Source organism: Gobius niger, assembly GCF_951799975.1.
Source record: "Gobius niger genome assembly, chromosome: 14".
NCBI classification, from domain to species: Eukaryota; Metazoa; Chordata; class Actinopteri; order Gobiiformes; family Gobiidae; genus Gobius; species Gobius niger.
This window is the reverse complement of record NC_136865.1, coordinates 19,148,950-19,176,095: the sequence shown is the minus strand read 5'-3', so window position 1 is coordinate 19,176,095 and position 27,146 is coordinate 19,148,950. Positions and strand designations below refer to the sequence as shown.

Sequence of the window (27,146 nt, the reverse complement as noted above, 5' to 3'; positions counted from 1 at the left end):
GGGTGGTGTAGGTGTGATGGGGGATGTTGAGTGTGTGGGGGATATACTGCCCTGGGGTGGCGTGTAGGTGTGTTGTAGGTGGGGGTTGGGGAATATACTGGCCTGGGGTGGGGTGTAGGTGTGTTGCAGGTGGGGGTGGGGGGATATTCTGGCCTGGGGAGGTGTGTGGTCGGATGTTCTTGCCCAGGGCGGGGTGTATGTGTGGGGGGGACATACTTGTCTGGGGCAGGGTGAAGGTGTGTTTGGGGGGTGTTAGTGATGTGTGTGTATTTCTTATAATCTGTGTTTAAAACACAAAATTTTGAGTTTAAATCTCGAAATTACAACTTTTAAACTCTTACTACGAGTTTAAATCTCAAAATTAAGATTTTAAAAGTCGTAATTTCGAGATTTAAACTCGAAATTTTGTGTTTTAAACACAGAGTTATGACTTTAAATCTCGTAATTTCGACCTCCCGATGGGCTTTTATTTTTTAACATGGCAGAAACGGGCTTCCATACTATGGGGCATAATTATGTGAAAAAAGCTTGAACAATGTTTCATCTACAATATTTTTACAGTTTGTTCAGGCTGCATCAATGACCAATATACATTTTTAAAATAATATTATGAAAATGTAACAAAAAAATATTGAAGTATGGAAAAAGTCATTGCCAAATTAAGAGCAAAAAATGTCCAAAAGTGTCACGAAATGCCCCAACAGGACACAACGGTTAACAAAGTGAACATGTGAGTAACTGGCTTGCGACGTGCAAAACAAACACATTTTCAATAACACATTGACATGTTAAAGCTTGTCATAGATATAATCACAAAAATAAGACACTTAAGTTATGCACATAAATGAACAAATAAGTTTCAACATGTATGCAGAAAGAGTTCTTTTCAGTCTTTCCAATTTGCGCAGCGGAAACAAACTTCTGTGTAGTGCCCAAGGTTAATGTTTTGGAAGATTCAATAACACATCGTTTAAAAAGTGGCTTATGTCCACTCTTGTCTGTAACACTGTTTGTAGTTTAGTATGTACATAATAGCCCTCCTTTGTTATACTGAAAGTGACTTAATGTTTGTTTTTTTAGTTGTTTCACACTTTTACCAAGAAACGTATAATGAAACAATATTAAATAACATTCCCAGTTGGAGGTTTCTCTGTTGGAGACACTTTTGTAAACTTCTCTCTTCACATGACCGTCTTGTGGATCCTTCATATATTTGCACACTTGGTTCATAGTCCCAATGTACTTTTCCCCCCAGTCTTCTCAGTCCAAAAATCTCTTTAAGTCGCAATAAATCAATATTAAGATAAAAAAAAAACTCTACTCCACTTTCCATATTGCGATTTTCCCGTCATGTTTGGCTGCTCCGCTGAGAACATAGCGGTCCTCAGCCGAGCACAGTCCGGTCACTTTGTCCGCGTGTCCATGAAGCTCTTTCAACACTTGGTGGCGCTCTGCGTCCAGGATATATATCTTTCCTTTAGTGGAACTTCGTCCAACTCCACCAATCCACACCTAGGATAAAAAGAGCACGAATTGATCGTCATTGATCATAAAGATAAAGTTTTAGAAACTTGAGATTAGACACTGCGATGAGGAAAATAAAGAAGACATTACAGATTGATTTACTATTATTTATTATTACTACTTTTTACAATAAAGTATGCTTTACAAGGAAATCTAACACTTTGGCAACTTCTTCAGGACAAAAACAAAATGAGGTATAGGGCCTTTACGTAAATGTATGTAAGTCTCTACCTGGTTTTTGACTTTGATTATGCAGTGGCACCCAACACAGTCTGGGAGCAACACTCGGTGAAATGGTCTGCTTGTGTCCTTCATGTGCCAAATAGAGAACTCTCCAGAGTCCGCACAAATGCTCCACAGCTCCTCTATCTATAAAAAATCAAAATCATTAATGTACTCCCTGCATATGATGGTAAGTCACAAACCTTTTACGCCATGCATCACAACAAATATTTGGATTTGCAAGTCCAGAACAAGAACACTCTGTCACGCAAACGGAGCACATACGCAGCCTCTCCCACATGTCATATAGCTCCAAAAAAGCTCACGATAGAAGCTACCAAGCTTTTCCACGTGTTCCCTATTTAAATAAAGTTATGTGAAGTGTTTTCATGCGAAGTATATTTACACAGAAATGTAACATGTCGATTTTATAAGCAGATAAAAAGGGGTACTATATTGTGAGGCGTAATGATACAGGAGCACAACGTCCGTGCAGTAACTCCTAAAGACTTCCCCCGCTCACTTCCGTCAATAGAAGCTGCGTGACTTTATATTGACTATATATTAACTCGACTAAGGGTAGGTAAGAACATATCTTAACATAAGAAAAAAAAAAAAAAAATGTCTAAAAACATAAAAACGGTGGCCTATTCCTTTAAGGGAAATACAAAGCTGGATTATTTGAAGCCACTTTACACCAGAGCTGTATAAGATAATCAATCAGAGTTTAGATTTCAATGCAACCATCTCTCTGACAGGCATTATGGTTAATAGTAATAAAATAGGCTAAAAAAAGGAGCAAGAGTGCACCTCAGGCAAGGGCAGGACGGAGCTGAAAGTAGCCATGGATCCTTTTTGCTGCTCGGGCAAATGCAGACGATGCTTTACAATCCCATTCCTCCAAACCTCCATTATACAATCCCTGGAGCCTGGGGGGAGAGAGAGAGAGGCTTTCTGGTGAGCTTTTGTTTTTTAGTTCTGATACTGTTATTATGAAGACAGGGACTTACAGCACCAAAGAGTCCCGTTATGACTGGACACAGACAGAAGTCGATCACAGCTCACACGAAAGTGCTTCTTCACCTTTAGTGAATGAGAAATACAGTTTTAAGTGGTGCACAAGGCTGGTTTCTCTCAGAAGATTTAATAAACATGAACAATTCTATGAGTCAGCACATCTTAGAACAACGTCACTATTTCATTAAGATGCAGCTAGTCCTTTACTGCACTTAAAGGAAATACACACCTGTAATGTTGCAATGTCCCACAGCATCACAGTTCCTTCAACACTGCAGGAGTACGCCACCTTCTGGCTGAAAAACAAATGAGCCAATAGGTTTACTTTGCCCCTTTTACAAGCAGTGTTTGATTCACCCCTGAACTAAATACTCAACATTGCCTTTTATAACCAGGTCCGGATGTGGATAGTGTTTAAATAAATACAGTATTTGGGACATATAAAAATCTATTCTCACCTGTATTTGTCAGTGTCCAGTGCGAGCCCTGTGACCTCGGCGCGGTGTTCGGTGAGTTGTCGGTTACAGACCATCGACACCAAGCTGATGATGTAGATCACAGAGTCCTCAGAGCCCATCCACACCTGGTCCCTGTCCACTCCCAGCATGCAGTTCTGAAGGACAGAGTAGAGAGAGTAGAGCAGGGGTTCCCAAACTTTTCAGGCCACGACTCCCGAATCACTCAACCAACAACTCGGGACTCCCTTCTGTTAAAAATAATTAGCATTAATAATAATTTAAGGTGCAAAACGTTTAAAATCCGGTTTAATGATGTTAGTCTGGATACTGTATTATGATATTTGGCTTATAACAGATGTGACTGATGTCTCTGGCTACACTGCAAAAAGTAATTAACTAGATCAGTATAAACATCTCAATTTGAGCACAATAATCCAAATTTTAGCTGTTTTGACTAGTTAAGAAGTTCTTGGGCATTTGTCCTAGATTATTTCACTTGTTCTGAGATGTTTCTGACTCGTTTCAATACATTTCGTCCTTATTTCAGGTAATTTTCTTTGCCAATGGGGTAAGAAAATTGGTCTTATCTCATTGGCAATTTTACTTTCTTATTTCAAGCGAGATTTACCTTAGAACTGGTCTGAAATGTCCTCAAACAAGCAAAGTAAACTTGGTCCGATCAGGAAAAGTGTCTAAATGAGTGAAAACCGCTCAAAACAAGATACATTTCCTCAATTCAAGTCATTTAAGCCAATGCTTGATATTCACTTTTTGCAGTGTATATTTGAAAACACTGATTTCAAGGATTGTAAACAACTGCACACACATACCACATACACATACATAAAACAGGAAGTAATGAAAAAAAAAATCCCAATATTTACAAAGAAAAGGCCATAGAAATATTTTACAGAAATACAGTTACTTCAAAAAGTTACTGGAGTGCATGTGCATGAGTAAATGTAACTGTGTACTACCGCCTCTGATTATCACAAATTCACAAGTACATTTATTGATTGATTCCCGCTGTCCTTAGGTACTACCTTGAGACAATATTTTTGCAATACCCCATTACTCCACTAGAGAGAAGCATTGCTCAACATGGCTATCAAGACAAGTTGTATCCATTAAGTCACTGCACAAATTCCTGCTGACATAGGTGCAACTTTCAGATTCAGCTTCAAGTTTCTCTAAACAAACAGACCATTGTATTGGTATGTCACACATCTTAATCGAAATACATGCCTTAAATGTTTCTTGACCCAGCGATAAACTCTTGGCAGGTTTATATTTGAAAGCACTACATGATATGTTAAAGTACTTCATGTGACTGTGACATGTGCGTTTACGGTCTGTCAGTTTGCACCGTGCCTCCAAATGCCTTCAACCTCTACGCTCAAGTTTAACACTCGCACCAACAACAAATGCCAGCTTTGGTCTCATACAGTATTTCATCAGGGAGGTTTGGTGCAGATGTTTTGATTTTAGAGGGAATGAAAACTATTTGAGAAGATCTACTCCCAAAACCATGTGGCTGCAGGCTCAGAGATAGCGGTCGCCATGTTTATCCAAAGCAACAGAAATGTTTTTTTTATCTGCATGTGATGCTGAAAGCATGAAGGTTACAACTAAAGCCGTGAGGAATTTCTTCAAACATGGTCCTGCCGGGTTTCTTGTTAAGCCACAAAAGCAACTGAACTGGAGTAAAAGGCACAACATAAACAAATACAGAGAGAATTCTTTTTTTTTTTTCAATGTGTAATCAAAACAGTTTGGAAAAGGATCTACTGTAATCGCATTTAAACCTAGTGGCTCAGAGGTGATCAGTAACAAAGTAAATTTACTTCTGTACCGTACTTGAGAAGAGTTTTTGAGCATCTACTGTATACTTTATTCAAATTATTAACTACTTTTCCTCCACTATATGTATGAATGTATGTATAATACCCTCTACTCCACTAGCTTTCAAAAAGACATCGAACCTCTTAACCAAGTGCATTTTCTCCAGTTCAGCTTTACCTAAATCTAAATGTTTCCAGCCAATGGGCCAGAGTACCGGCTCATTTGAAAGCTAAGACCTACAAACGTCATTTAAACTGATCATTTTCCTCGTGTTGCTGCAACGAGTTTTGTTTTCATTGCGTTTTCAACACATTTTTGCCACATATTCATCACTTTTTGTCACGTTTTTGTTGCGTTTTTGTCTCTTTTCTCTTACCCTTTTATGGCTTTTTTGTTGTACTTTCATCACACTTTTTGTCACATTTTCACCGCCTTTTTGTCACATTTTGTCACTCTTTTGTTGCGTTTTCATCCTCGTCTTCGTCTCAGTTTGTTGCTCTTTAGACACTTTCTTCGTGAAGCTTTGATAGATTTGGGTAAAGCTAAACTGGAGAAAAAAACCCTCCAGAACAATAGGCGGCGCTGTGCAGACGTTCTGTCAATGCCACTGTCTCATCACAAGGAAATATGTTTGTCCCCTTGGTGTTGCCGTACAGAGGGTGAATTCGGGTACAATTTTCACATTTTTCCAGCTGCAGAGTTACTATTTTTCGCACCATTTACATAAACAGATATGTACTTTCTACTTTGAATACTTAAGTACTTTCAACAGTACTGGTCACAGCAATGTTACTAGCCTAATCTACTCTACCTACTACTAGAGTAAAGATACATCTTTTTCCAGGTACAAATACAGGTTTCATTGATTAGCCAGTTTAGAACCTAGACCAAATATGCAAATCAATGAAGACTGTAAAGGCCATAATCAAACAACTCTGCAATCCATATGAGTTTCCTCTTTGAAATGATAACATAACTATTTATGCATATTTTGCCGTATCCTCCTTTGCACAGAAACATAAAAGCATGTCTTTACCAGTCTGGCCGTCCCGACTTGACAGGTGTGGGTGAGTGACCAGCTGGAGGCGTCGAACACCATCACCTTCCCCCCGCTCACCGACACCCACAGCTGCCCTGAGCACAGAAACACAGACAAACGTATTGCACTGCTGTTTCGTCACACTTTATCACAGACACGGAACGGGAAACTTTACTTTCAGCATTGACTTTATGGCATTTTTAACCTTTGCTCTAATAAAATAAACAATAAAACAGTTTAATTCTTGGCATCCACTTTTGGTTCATGACCAAAACAGAAAGTACAAGACATGAGGAGGGTGCGCTTCACTGGGTCCAATATGAACAATAAGGTTAATTGCTCTGCCAGGACTACAATATGATACTAAAGTATGAGTTTTGCCTGTGTCAGATATAAAAGAATACATAAATGAACCGTGATCTTATCCTATCAGTGCCGACGCTTTGAAATAGATTTCTTTTTTTTCTACCTATCCTATCAGATATCGGTATCATAGGGCTAGACGATATATTGATATTTAAGATACATTGATGTATTTTAAAATGAGATGGAATTAGGCTATATCGTAAATATCGATATAGTTCAAATCTGCGCTGTAATACTTGCTTCAGGGCAGTGGTAATATCGTGACCTCCCACAGAGCATCTCTGAAGCCGGATGCCGTTGACAGGCTGGTGTTTCATGCACAAAATCTTAAATGAAGGAGAACACGCTTGTCTGTCTTCTAATGTCTACCTCAAGACAGCACTACTGTTTATCAGAGTAAAAAAAAACACGTTTATTGAGTTGATAGTCTTTTTCTTGTGCTACTGGTTGAGACTGTTCAGATAAGCTATGAAATGGTTATCTCAAGCTGATGTTTAAAAAAGTTTATCTCAAACTGAGCACTTTATTATGTTATCTCTTTATATATAAATGCTGCCCTCGGAAAAAGATTGGCCTATTTATTTTATATATACAGCCTTTATGTTTTCAATAAAACTACTCATATTTGGCTTTGATTTAGCATTTATTTCACAGCTCTCACTTTGTGGAAAATATAAGGGGATGTGACTTTTTGGTCCACTTTTTGGTCCAGGTGTTTAAAAAGTGAAATGAAATGAAGGATGTAAACTGCTTGAGTAGTAGTAGTAGGAAAATAGTATGCCGTAAAAAAAAAAAAGAGAGAATAAAATATTACTGAATTAATCTTCCCAATAGGCGTAAGGCTGTGATTTTGTAAGTAATTATTCTATTGTCAATTATATCGTCAAATATATCACTATCATGATATTTAAAGAATAATGATGATATAGATTTTTTGGCCATCACCTGCCCTACTACCTAGACATCTGTAAATGGCCTTTTTGGAGTATTTTTCTCATCTCTAGGTGGTTAAGTAACTGCAGAAGTATGTGTACTGGTAAGTGGTAACGAACCAAATTATTGCCCTTAGTCCTTGGTTGCATTAGCCTGCTTCTCTTGCTAAATGTTCAGCGTTTGACCCTTACGTTGCATTACAAAGGTTATGATTCACCGGGGGAGTATTTAGGTTTGAGAACCTCGCTCTATCTAACGGACATTTCTCCTCCAACGGTCTCAATGCCATTTCAAAACCACTCTCAGAAAAAGACAGTAACATCCTGTGATTCATTCAGGGCCATGGCGTGACGTGGACAGGCATAAAAGAAGTAGAAGAGAGAGGGGCATGGGAGAGTAGAAGCTGGACTGTGCTGGCTGATGTCCAGAAATTCAATTCAGTGACCTATATTCAGAGAGAGAGAAAGAAAGGGGGAGGCGGTGAATGGTTGGATCTGTTCGTCTCAAAACAGAAATCACAGGAGAACTTGAACTTGACCATCCCCAGGCTGTGGTGGACTATATGGGTGTGTTAGGACGAGAGGTTTACCACCAGCTGAGAATAAGTGCATCCAGATGTCCGTCCACTAAAGGCCAAGGCTTTCAAGTAGTTCTTTCAGAGTGGCACTTTGTAGATTGTTTCTTGTTGGGTTTAGATAAGAAAGGGAACAAAACTTTGTGTTTTAAGAAAAAAAGAGAGAGAAAAAAGGAGCCAGGGACTAAAGGGGTAAATGAGCATGTTGTCTTGGTTAATGTGGCAGACCATGAAAATAATAATAATAAATTACTTCAATTACTTGTATGTTGGACCAAATCAAATTAGCTAAAAAATGTATGACACTTGTTTCTGATTATCTTATTAAGAGGATCAAAAAAGCTTATATTAAAGAAAGCATCATGATGATTAAAATACCAGGAAATCATACTATATGTTCGAGCAGAGGATGTAAGGGTAATAAGAGGTTACTCCCTATCCTTAGAGAAACTGCCCATCCAGCTTTATACCCAGCTCTGTGTGTTTTACTGCGGGAGTGGTGATGACAACCCAAAGGTCATCTATATGAGAAACTGTTGTTGTGAAAGTGTCCTGTGGAAAGAGCTAATCGCAACACGGGTTACAATACTTAATTACGGTAAGTATGACAGACAATGAGTTTAAAAAGATAACGGCATTGCACAACAAAGGAACAACATTTGCAATCATTCAACTTCTTTACACAAAGGCAGTGCTCTGATTTTCTGTCTTTTCAAGAAATATTGAATATCTAATGAACTAAAATGACCCTAAAACTGGACAAACTAATTAAATAGCAAGAAAAAGTTGCTAAATGTACTTAAAAGTAGATTAAAGTAGGACATAGAATAGAAATAGAGGATTTTTTTTTTTACTGTTACGGGACTAGAAAGATTCAGGAGACTTAAAAGGACAATTATTATGTATAGTTCTTTATAATGAGAGGAACACAAACCATTCATTTTCTAGAAGCAGAAAGCATCTAACTATATATATTGTATTTTCTGAACTATAAGTCGCACTTTTTTTCATAGTTTGGCTGGGAGTGCGACTTATACTCAGGTGCGACTTATATATCAAAATATGTAATTTCATTCACATATATTCTTAATTTTAACACGGACAGCCGCTAGAGGGCGCTCTAGGCTTGTGTACCAGTATCTCCTAAGACCGAACACAAACGCCCAAATAGAAAGTCATATTCTGCAGATTACAAGCTGCAAGTTGTGAAATATGCAGCTGAAAACGGTTATCGAGCCGTAGAAAGAAAGTTTGGAGTAAGCGAGAAACTTTAACTCGATGACCACAGCTAGAAGAAGTTTGCAAATGTGTGCTTAAACAACATGCTGCTGGGAGAGGCTTGTCAATGGTGCACCAGGGGGGCTGGTGTGACTTATACACCAGAGCGACTTATGTTTTTTCTTCTTCATTGTGCACTTTTTGGCTAGTGCGACATATACGGTAAACAAATACGGTATATGTATTTTTATTAATTATAAATGATACAGACAAAGCTCGACTTTCATCACGAAAAGTAGTGAAAATTAGGAATTAGTTTGGTCATTTAACTAACAGTTTAAGCTTGCATTGTCTTTAGCTGTTTGTAAACCGAAAAATAAATAAATCGGGCCATTAAAACTCAAGCCTCAATGAAAACATGATCAAAAGAGAAGAAATCTAACTACACTGTGCCTCAAAATGACACAAATGAGATGAACTTGCACAGTGCCATCACCTGTACCCTTCCACAGAAACACTGGCGTTGTATAGTATTGTTTGTACCTGGCGTGTACAGGAGCACGTCGACAGCGTGAGGGGCCGTGAGCTCCACCGAAGGGTTAATCTTGTGTTTCAGAGTCTCTGCCGTCGTCGTGGGAACCATCATGGGCACTGGGACACAAGGCATTGTTAACCTCCGCTATGTGGACACAGGCACATTACATGGTCCACTACGCACTAAAAATACTGCACGGAGGCTGCAGTGACTAAAAATATCACTGCATGTTCAAATGACAAAGAATGTATGTGAATTGAGTTTTCTCACTTTCAGAAAATAAGTATCTAATCAACTAATATTGGCTCATGCAGGACAATATTGAAGTCTAAACTACATTAACCAGGACCAAACCAGTTACAAGCTAAACTTTGCTGAACTTAGTCTAACCTGGAAAAACCTAGATTGATATTACAGTGCAAATTTCATCAGTGCTGTAGTATCAATCTGGAAAGGCTCTGGTTTAAATCGTATGGGAAGAGGACAGACGTTTTCACGGATATTTGCTGGGGATTGGATCAAGAGGACCTCATACTAGCCAATCACAGATTGTCAGCTAAGCAACAAATCAATTAAATATTTAGTTTTTAAAAATGTTCCAACAGACGTGATTGTGGGACAAACCTTCCGCCTTGATGCGGTCGAAGTGAGCCAGTTTAGACGCCGCGAAGATGGCTTTACTGCTCTGAAGGCTTCCAACCACAGCGTCCATTAACAAAGCATTGGTCAGAGCCTGCTGCATGTACTGAGGGTCCTGAGGAGACAAATAATTATCCAATATTGAAAGGCGGAAGTAATGTGCAGCGTGAACAACACAAGGGCTGTACAATATTCAAGATTCAATAAGTGTTTTGAATATTGTGAAGCTGTGATTTGTTTTTAACCAAGACAAATGTGAATTAGAACCAGGGGCTTGTTGAGACTATCCGTTTCAGTTTATTCAGTCAAAAGTATGGACAAATTATTTACATTCAGTTAAAGGGGGCACTATGCAACTTTTGAAGTGAAAAAAAAAAAAAAAAAAAGAATCTTAATATTTGTTTATATTTGACCTTGTAGTGATTCAGTGCCTTTATGGCGGCAGCATGGCACCTTTGCTTTCCCTCACAGTGGCCTTTATGACACTCCAGGATCAGTTGTTGTTATGGGTTCGTACCAGAACTGGCCAGAAACCCCAAAACAATTGATTCTGGAGCATCATAGACGATGCTGTGAGGGAACGCAAAGGTGCCATTCTGCCGCCATAAAGCCACTGAGTCACTAAAAGGTCATAGTGCACCTTTAAGTATATTTCGTCAACATAACATACAAACTGACCGGAAAGGTATAGACTAAAGCTAATCCTTATATTGCCTGCCCTTTATTAACAACTTACAGCATGTGATTTTTTTCAATCACATAGGTTAATACAGTCTTAAACAAACTAATAAATAGAGCTAATGTATTTTACAAGTGTGATACTTTTATATATTCTCTTTAGGTGGAAGAGAGAGGGACATAATTTCAGATCCTCCAGACGTGCAGTTATTCCAGAGATCGACCCCTTTAACAGAAACACAAAATCTCATGGTGTTTGTTTGTTATTTTTTCTTTACAAACATCTCTACACCTCTGAGCTCATACAGGCTCTGTCTGATTGTGAACATATTTTGTAGTGTTTGTGACACAAGTTTATTTATTATCATTTTTAATATATACATGTCTACAGTACTAAATCACAGAATTTTAATGTTTTCAGGTTTATGAATAGGGAATGGGTTGGTTGGTTGGTTGGTTGATTGGTTGGTTGGTTGGTTGGTTGGAGGTTGAAAATGTGATAGGTCTTATTGTTTGATTTATAGGTCTTTCCCCAAATTTCTATACAATAAGTTATATATGGCATGATTAAAGAGTAAGAACTAAGATCTCTTTGTTGAAAATATATCTGGATTTATATAATATCACTATTGCTTTTGATAATTTCATTTTGACATGATATAGATCGTGTGATGATAGTATTATCAGCTAATAATGACAGAAAACAATAATTCGCCGATATATTGTGCAGCGGCCATAACCATAACCCAATTTGCAAAGCTAGTAAATGGCTGCACATGCAAACTGCACATTGAAAGCGAGCTGCGTAAGATCAATTTCACAAAGGAGTCTCTGTCTGGATGAAAAGTGTGCACTCATGTTGAAGTGGCTCAGGAAAACGCCGCCACACCCACAAAGGTCACAGAGCGGCACAATGACCGGCACAGATTCAGGATTAGAGGAGCGTTACAAGACTCCACGGCAGATCACAGCCCTGTCGCAGAGCTGAGTTGAACAAAAATGTGGATTTTTAGTTGACTTTTAGTAGGTTTTAGTTGACATTGTGTGAACAGATTGAGAATCGCTGGCATAGAGAACTAACAAAAGAGAGTCTTTGTTAAAACACGTATGAACTGTACCTTGTGTTGGTCGGCCATGATGCGCCCCGCCCACATCTCCTTGACCATGAGGTTCCACAGCTCGGTCTCTGTTTTCAGATTGGCCTCGAACACGTCCTTCCTCCCTCTGACTCTGAGCTTCAGACTGGGGATTCTCAGCAGCAGGATGGGGGCAGAAGACACTCTCACCTCCTAATAAAAACAACTGAACTTGAAACCTGAGCTTGTAAAAATATGCTCTTCATAACAAAGATTAACATGGTCTTGCCTCGATGTCTCTGTACTGGGCCACCTCCACGTATCCAGGGCGTCCGTCGGTCAGCAGGAACAGGCGCCGCTGGGTCATGGCGATTTTTCCTACTCCACGACTCGTTTTGACGGAGGAGGAGAGCTTAAAGACGCACTCGGAGGGCTCGATGTGCTCCAAGACTGATGCAGGGAGGCAAACCTGAGAGTAAAGGAGGTCAATTAGTTAAGCCAGTGTTTTTTAAACTGTGGTATGAGTAGGAATGGTGGTACTAAGGACTCTCTGTCATTCTAGTCATTATTTATCCTCTTGCATTAAATTACTTTCTTCTTCAGTTCTAAATTCATATCAAACCTTTACTCAGACCTGTTTACACCCAATTTTCTCAGTATTTAGTCGAGTGTTGAGCATATTTTAGTCTTGCTTTAGAAATTGTTAGGACTAGTTTTTGCCTAAGTTTTTTCTCAATTGTACATTTAAAACCAAATATTTTATAAAAGGTGATACTTGGTGTAAAAAGCAGGCAACTCCAAATGAACATTCCTATTTGAATGACTCAAAAATGTACTGTCTTTGTTTTGTTTTTTCACGTTTTGATAAATCAGTGTACATCAACAGTGTTGAGCAAGTTACTTTAAAATTGTAATATATTCTATAGTAGTTATAGCCTTAAAAGGTAATATGTTTGTATTACATATTACTGGTTCATAAATGTAACTGACTGAACTACACTACTTTGAGTTACTTTTGAGTTACTTTTGGCAAAACATGAACAGAAAATACTAATAATGCCACCGAGAAAAAGTGCAGTCAACAATTTCCTTTTCCTCCATTATTCCCATTCTCTCGTGTTTTGTTTTGACAACATTAACTACAGGCAACTGAAGATCTTGTACACCAGTGTCCAACTTGATTTGGTGCTGCATTTTATTTGGGGGCATTTTTTTGTTCATACATTTAAATGCACTTGGAACTTAAGTTACTTGAATTGTAATGACTAATACATTCCGATATTTTGTTTCAGTAATATCTTATATTCCTTAGTTCCTGAAAAAATTAATATATTTTTGTAACTTGTTACCTTTGTAATACGTTACCCCCAACACTGTAAATCAAGTACTGTGCCTCCCTCTGAGAGCTACATCATAAACATGAATGTCACATTTATACAGACCTCTTGTGCTTCAGCCTCCGTCTCCTTCCAAATGGTATAAAAGACTCTAAACAAGTCTGGACTGATCTGCTTCTGGTGTCCTGAAGAAAAACAGTGACAAATATGCTAATACTGTAATTAAGCAAATAACTTGATTCCCTTCATTGTATTTTATAACACTGTTGCTTCAAAGCTTCTGCACACGCCCACAAAACATCTGGGATTTGACCTGATGCGTTGTTCTCCTCTCAAACATATTTTCCTTTCAGGAGGCCTGCAGAGCGGGTGGATATAACAACAGCCACTCGATACACTCTTCTAAAACTTACTGCACACTGAGATGTTAACAACCCTTTATACGCTGATTTTTACAAGCTTAATGGTTTGTTTTGAATAAGAATACCTTGGAAAATATGCACTTTTCACGTTAGGCTATGTCTCAATAAACACAGCTCGGTGAAGAAGATAAGCCACATTCCAGCACCTCTAACACACTTCCATGGATGAATTTTAATTGCACACAATTAAAGTCAGTCTATCTAATAACAACATCTTCCTTGGCCAAACATCTGCCACAAAAAATGACTTCCTTTGTTTAATATCATGTCCGCTTGTGCTTCCTTTTTGTTGGCTGGCATTACAGGAATGCAGTCAGGTCAGTGCTTTGCTAAAACTAGAAGACACTATGTACACGTCAAAGAAAGTATGTCATGAGTCTAATCTAGTTCTAAGTCACCGCCAGAGCCAAAAGTCTATGCAGGTACTAGTAGTAGTCAACGAAAAAGTATATAACTTGATTAAAAGCAGGCAAAACAATGACTTTTCTTAATGTTTTAGCCCAGTAAACGCCTGAGTAACACCTGCACAGCCCCACACAGCCCCTTAAAGACAGGCCGAGGTAATAATTAACTAGAAAAATAAATCATTGCCAGGAAAAAGGCACAAGGAGCTAAATATTTCAGAGCAGCCGAGTGTGGAAAACATGACACATATTTCTTACCTACGGTCAGAGCGTCAAACAGCCTCTGAATGGTTCCTTGGTCTTTCACGATGCCAGACTCCTGGACGCACTTCACAAACTCCTCTGGCTGCATGTAGGTTTTCGGCAGCTTGAAGCGTTTGACCGTGCCGTTCTCATAACTTTTGCCGCTTTGCGCTCGCTCTCGCTCCTGGTCGCGCTTGAGCCGAGTGATGAGGCGCTTGATTTCCGGACGTTTCTCCAACTGTGGAGAAAAATAGGCACAAATAGGTTAATAGGCAAAAGGTTTAGGAAAATAGACATACAGCTAACAGTGATTTTTTTTGTGCTTCTCGCAGTATTAGCGTTTGTCAAAATGCTTTCGATGGTGACAAATGAATTGACTGACCAATGTCCGCTCATGTTCTGGCAGCGAATCGACCAGAGACTTGACCATCTGAGAGGGGAAGATGTCTGCGTCGGTTTTATACAGACTCTGGAAATCCTCCAAAGCTTCAAGAGGTCGATTGGACACCGTGTTCACCAGGCCTCGCAAATAGTGATACCTGGAAGGAAGCGATCATTGTATTTTTGAAGTTTTAAGTCGATTTTCTCACTTATTTCATGAAACAAAAGTCTGTACCTGGCCAGCAGTGCGGCCTCTTCAGGGGGAGTCGTGTCTATTGCGCTCTTGAGTGCATCACCCATTTGTGAATAATACTTTTGCACATAATGATAAGCCAAAGGTGGAGGGAAATCAGGAAGTCGGAAAATTCTTACTGGCTTATTCTGAAATTTCAACCCTGTAAGTAAACAATAATTACAAACGCACATATTCAAAATAACAGATTGTTCAGTTTTCATGATTTTGCTCTTTTTCTGACCAATATCCGGCGTCATCTTCCGGAGAGACGCAGGCCGACTGGGTATGAGGACCGTGAGTGTGTCTGCGGTGTGCTGCTGCTGCAGGTTGGGCATGCTGGCGCCCAGCTTCTTGCTCAGCCTGTGGTCGGGGCTGGTGTAGCTGCTGTAGCCGCTGCGGGACAGTTCGGACATCGGGGGGCGTCTCGAGGGGCCCTCCGTCATGGCGCGGTTTCTGTTAAAAGGTCATAGTGTTGACGTCAGGCTGAGACAGGAGCGGGGACAATGGGGACTCAAACAGAGGCTGAATCAGCGGGTAGTGAGTAAACAACTGCAGCAGCAACAATGAACTAAGAAGACTATGCAAGTAATGTGACAAACCTGCTTCTAACACTTGCAGATAATAAAAGATATGGCCTCTTTGCCCTGTAACAGTTTTCCCACAAGTTACCATGGAGACTCACCTGTGTGCATGGGTACGCACACTCTGCTCCATTCGACTGTAGGTGTCCTGCTTCCTGTTCAGTCTGTCCCGTAAGAACGAGTGGAAGATGTGGGTTTCCAAGACCTGGGCACAGAGAGGTGCAAGTCTTACAAGAGTTTTATTGTGACGGGGCACTCTGGGGACTTTTCCTCCCGTCAGTGCCACTTACGATATATCAACAGTTAGACCCCCACCAACAAAAAAACAACACAGTATTCTTCAAATAGAGCTGGATCACGTCAGGAAGCAGGTTAAAGTTTATCACTAACTTCTACCAAAACATCCTCTGCTTCAGACTGAGCGGTGATTCAGGCTTATTTTGCAGATGCACTTCAGAAACCAACTTGCTTTGTCCAGGCTTATGACTAGCATAACGCATATACTAGGAAAATTACCAAAATGTAGCACAGAAATCTGTAATATACAGTGTACAGTGGGAGGAAAATGTCTGTGAACACTTAAGAATTTCTCACATTTCTGCCTAAATTGGTCATAAAATGTGGTCTGATCTTTATCCACATCATAAGAATGAATAAACAGTGTCGGCTTAAACTAATACCACTCTAACAATTACATGTTGTCATATTTTTAATGGCCATAACATGTAAAACATTCACAGGACAGGGAGGAAAAAGTAAGGGAACCTAGGAATCTGCAACAGTTTTGTAAAGAGGAATAATGATGTGAATGAATTGACAAGTTTATCAAGATATTTTGCAGAAAAACCCGAGACATTCACAATAGTGTGGAATAAGTAAGTGAACTCTTGTATTAAACAACTGCTTTCCTGTAGTTGCAGATTAGACGATCAGGATGAATCTTGGACTATTCCTCTTTACAAAACTGTTGCAGTTCAGCGAGATTCCTGGGTTCACTAACTTTTTCCTCCCTGTCCTGTGAATGTTTACATGTTATGGCCATTACAAATATGATAGCATGTAATTGTTTGGGTAGCATTAGTTTAAGCAGACACTGTTTACTCATTATTGTGATTTTAATAAAGATCAGACCACATATTATGACCAATTTAGGCAGAAATGTGAGAAATTCCAAAGCGTTCACATACATTTTCCTCCCACTGTAAATACCTAAGTCCTAGTGCGTTGACGGTGATACTTTACATGGTGGATTTGTTCATTTGCATCAACATAATTAATTGCTAATGTCATTGTGTTTGTAAACTGTTTTTAGGCTTTACCTTTTTATAAAACAGCTGGTCGCCTGGTTCCCGCGTCCTCAGAAACTCTTCACTATTAAAAACCCTATGCTCATGATTGAGGAAGTCCTGGACCCCCCTTGTGGGACAAAACACAAAACAGCAGTTAGTTTAGGACGCCGTTTTTAGACACACCACGCAAACCTAACCAGCTCCTACATGAATATGTTGACGACGAGCTCCAGTGCGATGTTTTGTATTTGCGTGTTGAGTCGCCTGAGCCAGTCCCTGCGCTGGGTCCTCAGTGTGTTCACATCGGTCCCTGCTCCGAGGTGGCACAGCTCCAAATCGTAGTGAACCTGAAGACTCTCAACCCTAGACGCAAAACAAGACATGGAGTAATTACAAGTCATACTTTCCTGTCTGGTTATATCGGGCTTTGAAGATGCTTAATTGGGAGCTCTGCCTTGATCTATGACTCGAAATAAGGGTGTTTGAGTTCTTCCCTGAACCCGCTGTGTATTGAATGTATGTGACGTTATGAATTAAGATTTAAAGACAAGAAAAAGCACATTTAGAAATACCTTGAAATAAAGCAGTCTGCTGCGTTCAAAGGAATGGCAGGGAGCTCGATGCTGTCAGACCAGGATGACTGAATAATGCCCTCATCCACATTGACCAAGATCAGGTCCTCTGTCTCCTGTGAGCAACAAAGGACAAAGACAGGCGTTTTATTCAGCGGGTCCAACATTGTGCATTGTGTAAGATTAGAGCGGTGAATGACATCTACTGTTTAAAGGCAATTACTTAAACATACAGCTTTCAATGAACGCTGCGTCCTGCTTGGAATTAAGAGTCAAATCAATAGGCTTTTGTGAGATCAAATTATATTGTTCATACATAACAGAGCAGGATGAAGACCACAAATGGGTCAATGCAAGGCTGGATACATTTTGGATTTATGCAACTTAAAGGCACACTGCGTAACATTTTGGATTATAATGTTGCCAACAATAAAAAAAACATGCTCCCAATTACAAGCTAGACACAGATAATGCAAAGTTTCTACAGGCAAACAGTCAAATTTGATGCCATTTTAATGCCAACATATGATATTTTTAATCCATCCATCCATCCATTTTCTTCCGCTTTATCCGGGGCCGGGTCGCGGGGGCAGCAGTCTCAGAAGAGATACCCAAACTTCCCGGTCCACTCACACCTCCTCCAGCTGTTCTGGTTCTTTATTTTTAATGCAAGAAATATATTTCATTTCGTAAGATTTGTAAAATTTCAATCACACGAGATTTTGATAATAAAAAACAAATTGGACACAACGGGGAACGTTTCAGCGAAAGATTGTGAACAATTTCAGTCAGAACTGCAGCTGAATTTGAATTTTAGACCATATTTTGTTTTTTTTTGGTAAATAGTTGAGAAATGTCATTGTTGTGAATTCTGTCTCCAAACAAAAATAAGTTTAGATAGAGAAATTTAGATTTAATGCGAGTTTGTATCCGATTTAAGGGTGCTTTATGAAACTTTTTATGCAAAAAAAATAAAAAAGGTGATGATGAGGTGTTGGTGACCCAGTGGCCGTATGAGTGGTCAACGTGGCGCCTTTACTTTTGATGGATCAATTGTTTTGTAGGTGTGTGTCCTAGAGACCACTGTGATGGAAAGTAAAGGTGCCATGCTGACAACTCATACATCTGCTGGGTCACTATAAGATCAAATACACACAAATATCAACTTTTTTTTTCATACAAAAAGTTGCATAATGCACCTTTAATGAATTTGAAGGACTTTTAAGGTCTTACTTTCAGCAGAATTCATTTAATGACTTTTAATGCCCTGCGGAAACCATGTAATGTTATTTTTGCAGTGGGTAATTTAATCGACATCTCCATGGAGACGAGCTGGAGATGTCTCCATAGAGATGTGGACTAAAGGCAGACTCTATGGGACCTTTTCTCAGGGCTTGAAAAGGTAAGCCGTTCAGCAAACACACACTTGTTTGTTTGTTAACTTTTAGGTATTTTTGAACAATACAAATATCTGTAAGACAATAGAAAGTATTTTTTTTATCGGGTGGAGGTTTTAAACCATAAACCTGAAGATTTTGTAAATTCTCTATACTCTTCTATTCTAGTAGTGTAAGAAGAAAAAAAGGCCAAATTGGGCCTTTGAAATGGATGAATGAAATTGAAAGTATGAAAGTATATACTGTAGGAATGAATGGAATGAACACACAAACACACACTGAAATAATAAGGAAATATTTGGCAGATTAAACATTGTTCTCCTTTGTCAATCTGTCTTTGTGGTTTGTGGTTTTTGAGTCAATAAAAACTCACCGCAGCCACTTCTTCAAAATGGCTGATGTGACAGCCCATGAGGAAGGCGGTGGGAGCCATGAGGAAGTCCAGCATTCCTCGAGCCAGCACGGGGACGTAGGGCTGCTGCCAGGACAGGGGCTGCGAGAGGACACAGACACTCTCATTAAATATCGTTAAAACCCACTTTGATGTCAATGCCATTTAGGTTAATGCACCACTGACTGACCTGAAGATACAGCAACAGGCATTCAGCCACCAAAGTCAGTCTGGACCAGTCTGAGGAGAACAAGACCAGTCTCTGTTCTTGGAGGAGGCAAGAGAGGATCTACACAAAAAAGATCAAACTAAATAAGTGTTTTTTTTTAACCTTTTAATTTGATGACTCTATTACACAGTCAGTAGCTAAATTACAATAAATCAAAGGGCCTTTTCCAACTATTATGTGAAGTAGCTGCTTATATGTGCACAATTACCTGCAGTAAAGTTGCATAAGAAAAGCAAAGGAAAGGAAGATGGAGGTCAATGTCTATAACGGGACTGTCCTGATCCTCTCTGGACGGAAGAATCACTAGGAAAGGCTGAAGGTTGAACGACTAAAACGGAAAACATGGCCATTAACAAAACAAATTGGCAAGGCTGTGTTTAAAAACAGCCTCAATGATGATGATGCTGCTTACCACGTGGAGCTGTCCAGGAGGCGGTAAAGGAACGAGCGACAATTTGGCAGAGAACTCCTTGATTTTTTCCTCAAAATCGGACTGTCGGGCAGGTCGCAGCTGGACCATGAGACTTTAAAAGGAATGAAAACGCCGTGTGACAAGCCGGGTCATACGACGGTAAGTAATGAAGAGTCTTACCATGATAAGCAGTCTCTCAGAGCGTTGTAGTAGGGGAATTTAGAGATGATACAGATCGCAAAAGGCGTGAACAGGCGACACTTGGATGAATTCCACCTGTGGCCGTTTTCCTGACAGGCCTGTGATAAAAAATATAAAAATTAATGGATGTTTTAAGCTCTTAACCCCCGCCTGAAACGAGCACATTTTCCCCAGTTTCCCAAATCTATAAACCCGCTTGAACAAAGTGTCAAAACGGTGACGAAAACGAGGATGAACATACAACAAAAACAGCAACAAAAGAGCGATTAAAAAACACGATCAAAAAGCAAAAAAAGAGCCACAAAAAACCCACAAAACAGCAACAAAAACGTGCCAGAAAAGCAACAACACAATAAAAAAGTGACGACAACACGACAAAAAGCGAGAAAAAGCAAAGGAAAACAAGAGATGAAGGAAACTTACATTTGAAGAGTTTAGTGGCGCTAGGCTAGTGCTAGGCTAGTGCATATCTATGGTAACTAGTAGCCTGCATTAAAAATCAGTCTGACCCAAGCACAGTGCACCTGAGGCAAATCACTTATAACACCAGACTACTGATATAACTGTCTGTGTTGACTGAATCATTTTTAATATTTCACCTTTTTGCATTTAAAAGAACTTATATTTGAGCAGCATCAGCTTCCTGGCTGTAAGCTACGCAGTGGCGGAGTGATCTGCTAGGTTACTGGATCTACGGTAATTTGTTATACTGCGGCCGGCATCACTACACGTGGAATTCACAAAGGAGCTTTCTACAAATCTACCCAATGGTTTTGAAGAGGTTTTTAATGCAGGCTACTAGTTACCATAGACATGTGCTAGCCTAGCATTAGCCTAGCACTAGCCTAGCACCACTAAACTCTTCAAATATAAGGACTGCATGAATAAAAAATATAAAAAAATCTCCAGAAATCAACAACACTCTGGATAACTAGGGAATGAGGCCCTATGTCAAAATCCTGAAATATCCCTTTAAGGCAGGAGCTAAGAGGTTCATGAATTAGCCTTTCACGTTGTAAATGGAGAAAATATGCATAATTTGTCCCACGAGCTACAAAGGCTGTAGAAGGGGTTCTTATGATTGTACAGCAGTAATAGTGTTTGTATATATATGTCTTATTTACCTGCACAGCTCTGTAGTACTGAAGCACAACTCCATGGGTCCTGTTTCCAAACAAGTCGGTAAAAACTAGGAAGTGGTAAGTGTCCTCTTTCTGTTCACTGGCCAGTTGCAGACCACCTAGTTCAGAGAAAGCAACAGTGAAACATGATGTCGTACGTGTAAGCACATGAGCAAAGATAACGGTATCAGATGCAACTTGTGAAATGTAGGAAAGATCAAATCACTGCTAGACCAGGCTTGGACTTGTCAGGAAGTAGGTTGTCTGGCTATGTGTGCCAAACAAAACACAAAGTGAAAGGAGAGATCATCTCACTTGGAAAACACAGCTGGGGCAAAGCGATGAGATCTAGATCTTTGGGAACGCTGATGTCCTCCGTCACCGAGGAAGCCTCCGCACGGTTTGATTCTCCGTTAGACGCGCTCTCTGTTCGTTCACGCCTTTTCTGTGAACGTAAACGCAGAACAAACAAATTAAGTTAACACCCAGTCAAACCCTTGCTATATTTTACCATACAAAACTTGAATGAAACTGAAAAGGGATGAGTGAAGGGCTGCTCAAAGTTACCTTCTTAATGAAACTCTTTCGTCTTTGTACGCGACTGAAAGCCGGCTGACTGGAGTTGGTCTCCTTGGACACAAATGGAGGGGCATGAACCTGCAGCACTTCAGCTTCAAGGGACGGGAACTCATTAGGCTTACTCTGTTGGACGATCTGAAAGCAAAACAAACTCAAGTTACAGCTGCCTTTTTTTAATTTTTATTAAAGTTGAGTTACAGGAATGTGGCAATGACCATTAAATAACGATGCACGAAGTGCTCCCTGAAGCGTGGTGGATTGTAAACTAAACAGTGGATACTGAATTAGTCACTGTGGGGAGAAAAAGTGTGTACAAAAGGCACAATATGGAAGCAAAAGAAGATACTCTGCATGTGTTTTTTATGCCCCCGTGTATCAGCAAACAATCAAACTAAACACATTAGGGTTGTACAATATATAGAGGCGACACACCATCCATATTACAATTATATCACCAGTGTTGGGGAGAATGCTTTGAAATTGCATTTAGCTACAGTTAGTTTGTCCAATCAGAGTACCGTATTCTGAATACTTAAAATATTTTCATGCTGATTTGCGTTATAATCATGCATAAAAGGGGCGTATAGTTAAAAACAAGCAGCTACACTTGTTACGGACTTATTTGCCACTAATTCAGAATGCATGAAAGCACTTTGGAAATGCCCACAGCCCAAAATAACATAGAGCTATGGATATACTTATGAAACTGAAATTGAATTATTAATTAACTGCAATGTATCCCTTTGATACTAGGAAAGTAACTGTAAATACCCTCAAATGACAACTTCACCAGAATACAGTTACTCAAAATGAATATTCTAAATACATGTATTCAGTTACTTGTCTTCCATCAGAGATTTACACATTTTCTCACTAACACAGCCTAAAACAACAACCAAAAAGGTATAAACCAGTGAATTTTGACAACATATTTTAATTTAGTTTTAGTCTTAGTCTTTTGACTAAAATGTAATTTAATTTTAGTCGAGATTTAGTCAAAAAAATCTTTTTAATTTTAGTCTAGTTTTAGTCGACTAAAATTGCATGTCAATTTAGTCGACTAAATTTGTGACTAATTTAGTCGACTTTGCTTTTATAATATTCATTATAATCATATTTAAAAAAGCTCTTCTGCTTCATGGAGCTGCTCCACATGAACAAAGCTCAGAGCTGATCCTTTAACAGAGAATTTACATGATCTGAGGCTCTTTCAGACGGTCAATAGAAGTTTGGAGGATTTTAGTCACTCCCTTTCATTTTTATTTAGTCTTATTTTAGTCGACTAAAATATCTGGACATTTTAGTCATAGTTTTATTCTCATGAAAAACTTTTAATTTAGTTTTAGTCCAATTTTAGTCGTCAAAAACCTTTTTGAAAATTTACACTGGTATAAACCTAAAAAAATATGCAAAGATCCATTTTTAGACATCATTTTCATTCCTTAATTCAATTACAGCCTTGTTAGTACAGTACATTTTTTAAAGTTTTATTCATACAATTTGACATTACATTCAAGAAGACAGATATGGTAATTCTTTCTCACCAAGCAGGCCTATAGTGCATGTAAAAGAAAAGGCAACCAAAGAAAGAAGGATATCTATGTGTGAGTAAAGTCTGTACCTGATAGATGTCTCTGAGTTTATCACTGGAGGCTCCCACCACGACACAGGCCTCCAGGAGTCCAGACGGCAGCTCAGACATCGCACACGCTTCTCCTCCGCGCTGCCTGTACCAGTATATGGGACGGGGCGTAAACTAATTTAGTATTTGTAGCTTTCATGCATGTCATTACAACTGCGGTATGACTCATTTCCAAGTCCAATAGTGTAAATGATGACAAAACCCAAGCATGATCAAACAGGTCGTCTTAACCCCAACCTTAACCAAACCAGTTTCAGAATTACCCAAAATCAAAAAGCTCCCTGACTGGAGCTTACAGCCTATAGTCCAGTGTAACGGCTGATTTGAAAGCTAAGGCCTAGAAAAACTGATCTCTTTCCTCATTTCTATTGCGTTTTTTGTCATGTTTTCGGCACGTTATTGTTGCGTTTTCATCAGGTTTTTCTTTTTAGTTACATTATACTAATAAATGAAATACGGCCAAAACTTTGCACAAAAAAAAAGCAATGAATACATGATAAAAATGCAACAAAATGCAAAGAAAACACAACAAAACAACAACAACATGACAAAAACGTGACAAAAAAGCCACAAAAACATGACAACAAAAAAGCGGAGATCAGTTTTGTAGGTCTTAGCTTTCAAATGAGGCGTTACACTGGCCTATAGGCTGTAAGCTCCAGTCAAGAAGCTTTTAGACGTGGGTAAAGAACTGGAGAAAAAGAGCTCAGTCATTACTACATCGACTTATCACTCAATATTTATCGTCTCTACATTTACTGGCATTATTTCCCCATTTTTCTAAAGTAAAACATGCCCAAAGTAAGTTTTATTGTACTTCATGTTATCTGTGGGATATTTCAAGATTGAAGTGCTTTTCAAACAAAGCTCTACGGCCATTTTTAAGCTTTAGAGTTAGAGTCTCCCTCAATATAGCTTCAAATGTTGTTATGACAGGCCTAGTCTATTGCAGTGGTTGGTAGATGATGGGATGCACAGTTCATTGCAATAAAATCGAAAGTGCAATTGGAAATAAGCAACACACACATCGCAAAGGCTGTAATTATTCATTTCTAAACAACAATCCTGTCTCTACTGGGGTCTTATTGTGTGTAAAACCTGATAACCCTGTAGTTAAGACGGCTACTAACATGTTGTGCATTTGTGTAGCTGTGTATCAAGTGTAGTTGAAATAGCTTTCCCACTGCCCAGCCAAAGTTCATTATGCTGACAGTAAGTCATCGAAGTAACAGTAAAGATGACAGGAAATGAGGCTTCAGCTTGTTATTAGCCCGTAAACCTGATGTGGTCATGACACAACAGTTATTGCACCACATCAGTGCCGCTCTCATGCAAGATTTATAATAAAGGTAACTGTCTGAGCTCCTGGCTGTGGCTCCTGTGCAGTGTCTCCACGGCGGGACAGACACTGGCTGCAGGACACTGATTCACCGAAAGTGGGCCATCGCTTCACATTTAGGACTTTTTCCTTTATTCATTTGGGGAATGCCTTGGCGTAATAGTGCTTCAGCTGCCAGATGTTCTTAACCCTAACTGGAATAGGAAAATGAAAGTGAGGCGCAAGTAACAACAAGTAACAATCTCGTCACTCTTGAGAAGCTTGAGAACTGATTATCCCCATATTCCATTGAATCATTTTCTGCTGTCTTCTGCATCCCTCTGTGGCATTGTGTTCTTCTTCTTCTTCTTCTGAACTAGTTGCACATCTTCACAGGTTTTAGCCTGTCCCTGTTCCGGTGGCTCATTGTGTCCCCCCTGCTGTGCAACGGAAACTCACTCAGACACTTAAAAGCAGTCTCTTCTCTTAAAATGCCCCTATTTTTGAAAAGCTTTTCCGCGAGGTGCCCATTAACTAAACCGCTGCTGCACTGTGTTATGGCTGTACCGCGTTAGTCATGCCAGGCTGTTTTTCAGTAAGACCCACACACCTAAATGAACACAGATGCAAGACAAAAGATTCAATAGTCTACCACTCTGAACCACACCGTAAATATCCATCCATATTATCCATATTAAAAGAAACACAATCGGATGTCATCATAGTCTTCCATCTAGCAAAATCGTTTTCTTATTAAGACCCAATTATTAACAGAACCAATCCTGTCTTGCAATTCTCCTTTCTAGCCACGTTTTCCTACAAATGCAAAAGCAGCTCACACAAGTGGAGGTGCCTTTAAAAACTAGCTTGACTTCATATCTTTCACTCAGGAACCTGTTTTTGACACAGAGAGAAACTATTAGAAGCGTCCCTGGCAAGACAACAGACAACACATGTGGAAGAAGAAGAGGTTGCATAATGGAAGTGGTTAACTTAACATGCAAGGTGGTGAGGGGAAAAAAGGAAATTGCAAATACAGATACATATATATATATATATATATATTTTTAAATAGCTATGTTTTTCTCCAGCATGTGAAAAGGAGGTGATCAGACTGTAGTGCATGTGTATGTGCAAATGGGGCTAAACTAAGTGACCCAACACAACACTTTTAAAAACATTGATGTATTTTTCTCATAATGAAGTTGGCACATTTCCTCTATTTCTTAGAAAACACACTTTCACAAGAGTTGGTGATAATGTTTTTCATCACTGTCTTCTTGTGTAAAGGTAACATTTGCAAAGGGTCGACCTATTACAATGACATTCTATTATTTGTATTATTTAATCTGGCATGGTTGCATTGGAAACGTCACACTGTAACGATGTGAAACTAACAGTGGTTTGCTGGCCGGCACTTTATTTTAGGGGCCCCTGACACATCGTTTGAGTCAAAAGGTCTGAGCACCAAATGTAGCAAAATATAGGGAGCATTATGAGCAACCAAACGCGATTGTTGACATTGCAAAGTTCAAATTTCACTGACCTGTTTTTACTCGACCATTTCTACTTTACTGAGAGCAGGGGTTCGTCATCCACGTTTGCAGAGAAGGTTACGGGGTCCTTTCAGAATGAGAAAATGTAAAACAATCGCTGTTTGTCCAACTTGAAGCGCGCAGTGATTCAAAGTAACAGGCTCAGGGTAAAGCGTGTGAAGTTTGACTCAAGTCTATACAGCGCCTCTTTCCGCTCCACTTCCTGTTCAGTTTATTTTTCAACTTAAAATAGTAGAGATGTTGACGTTGATCGAGTGAAAGCTGCCCCACCTGCCGTATTTTCAAAGCATAGACAGCAAGAAGTAAAAGTAGCCGACGCATGCCGTGTCCTAACTTTCCCCTCTGATAGTGCGGATCAAAACGCCAGACGCGCTCAAGATCACCCAACACTCAAGATCTACGATAAAGGGGATCTCTACACGCCTTACAAACTCCCAATTTCCAAGGTAACAATGCAACTTTAATGGTAACCCATAAAGTTACCCCTAAAGTTTTTTTTAATTCCCCTACACTCCCTTCCACTCCTCCCCTCTGTCCGTGGTCCAGTGGCGCGCCGTGATCGTATAGTGGTTAGTACTCTGCGTTGTGGCCGCAGCAACCCCGGTTCGAATCCGGGTCACGGCAGGATCAGCACCTTTTAAAACCTCGGTATCTGAATATTTGGGTCGACCCGAGGTTTTGTTATTAACCATAATCAACATGTCCTGGGCGATCA

At 39.5% G+C, this 27,146-nt stretch overlaps 1 protein-coding gene across 1 annotated transcript; it reads right to left on the bottom strand.

Moving 5' to 3' along the window:
* Window positions 1–1,001: 1,001 nt before the first annotated feature.
* On the bottom strand, window positions 1,002–26,572 carry dennd3a (DENN/MADD domain containing 3a). The gene is made up of 30 exons (XM_079571603.1): window positions 26,422–26,572; window positions 23,537–23,642; window positions 21,904–22,050; window positions 21,652–21,781; window positions 21,340–21,455; window positions 20,195–20,313; window positions 20,015–20,126; window positions 19,811–19,930; window positions 19,564–19,662; window positions 19,356–19,475; window positions 17,586–17,701; window positions 17,221–17,376; window positions 17,044–17,140; window positions 15,826–15,929; window positions 15,385–15,596; window positions 15,144–15,303; window positions 14,910–15,066; window positions 14,543–14,765; window positions 13,564–13,643; window positions 12,411–12,590; window positions 12,164–12,334; window positions 10,353–10,482; window positions 9,737–9,844; window positions 6,100–6,197; window positions 3,222–3,376; window positions 2,993–3,059; window positions 2,757–2,829; window positions 2,557–2,675; window positions 1,756–1,893; window positions 1,002–1,512 (listed from the first exon to the last, which is right to left on the bottom strand). The coding sequence occupies exons 2-30, from the start codon at window positions 23,615–23,617 to the stop codon at window positions 1,318–1,320; spliced, it is 3,783 nt and encodes a 1,260-aa protein (XP_079427729.1). The 5' UTR covers window positions 23,618–23,642; window positions 26,422–26,572; the 3' UTR covers window positions 1,002–1,317.
* Between the last annotated feature and the right edge of the window lie 574 nt (window positions 26,573–27,146).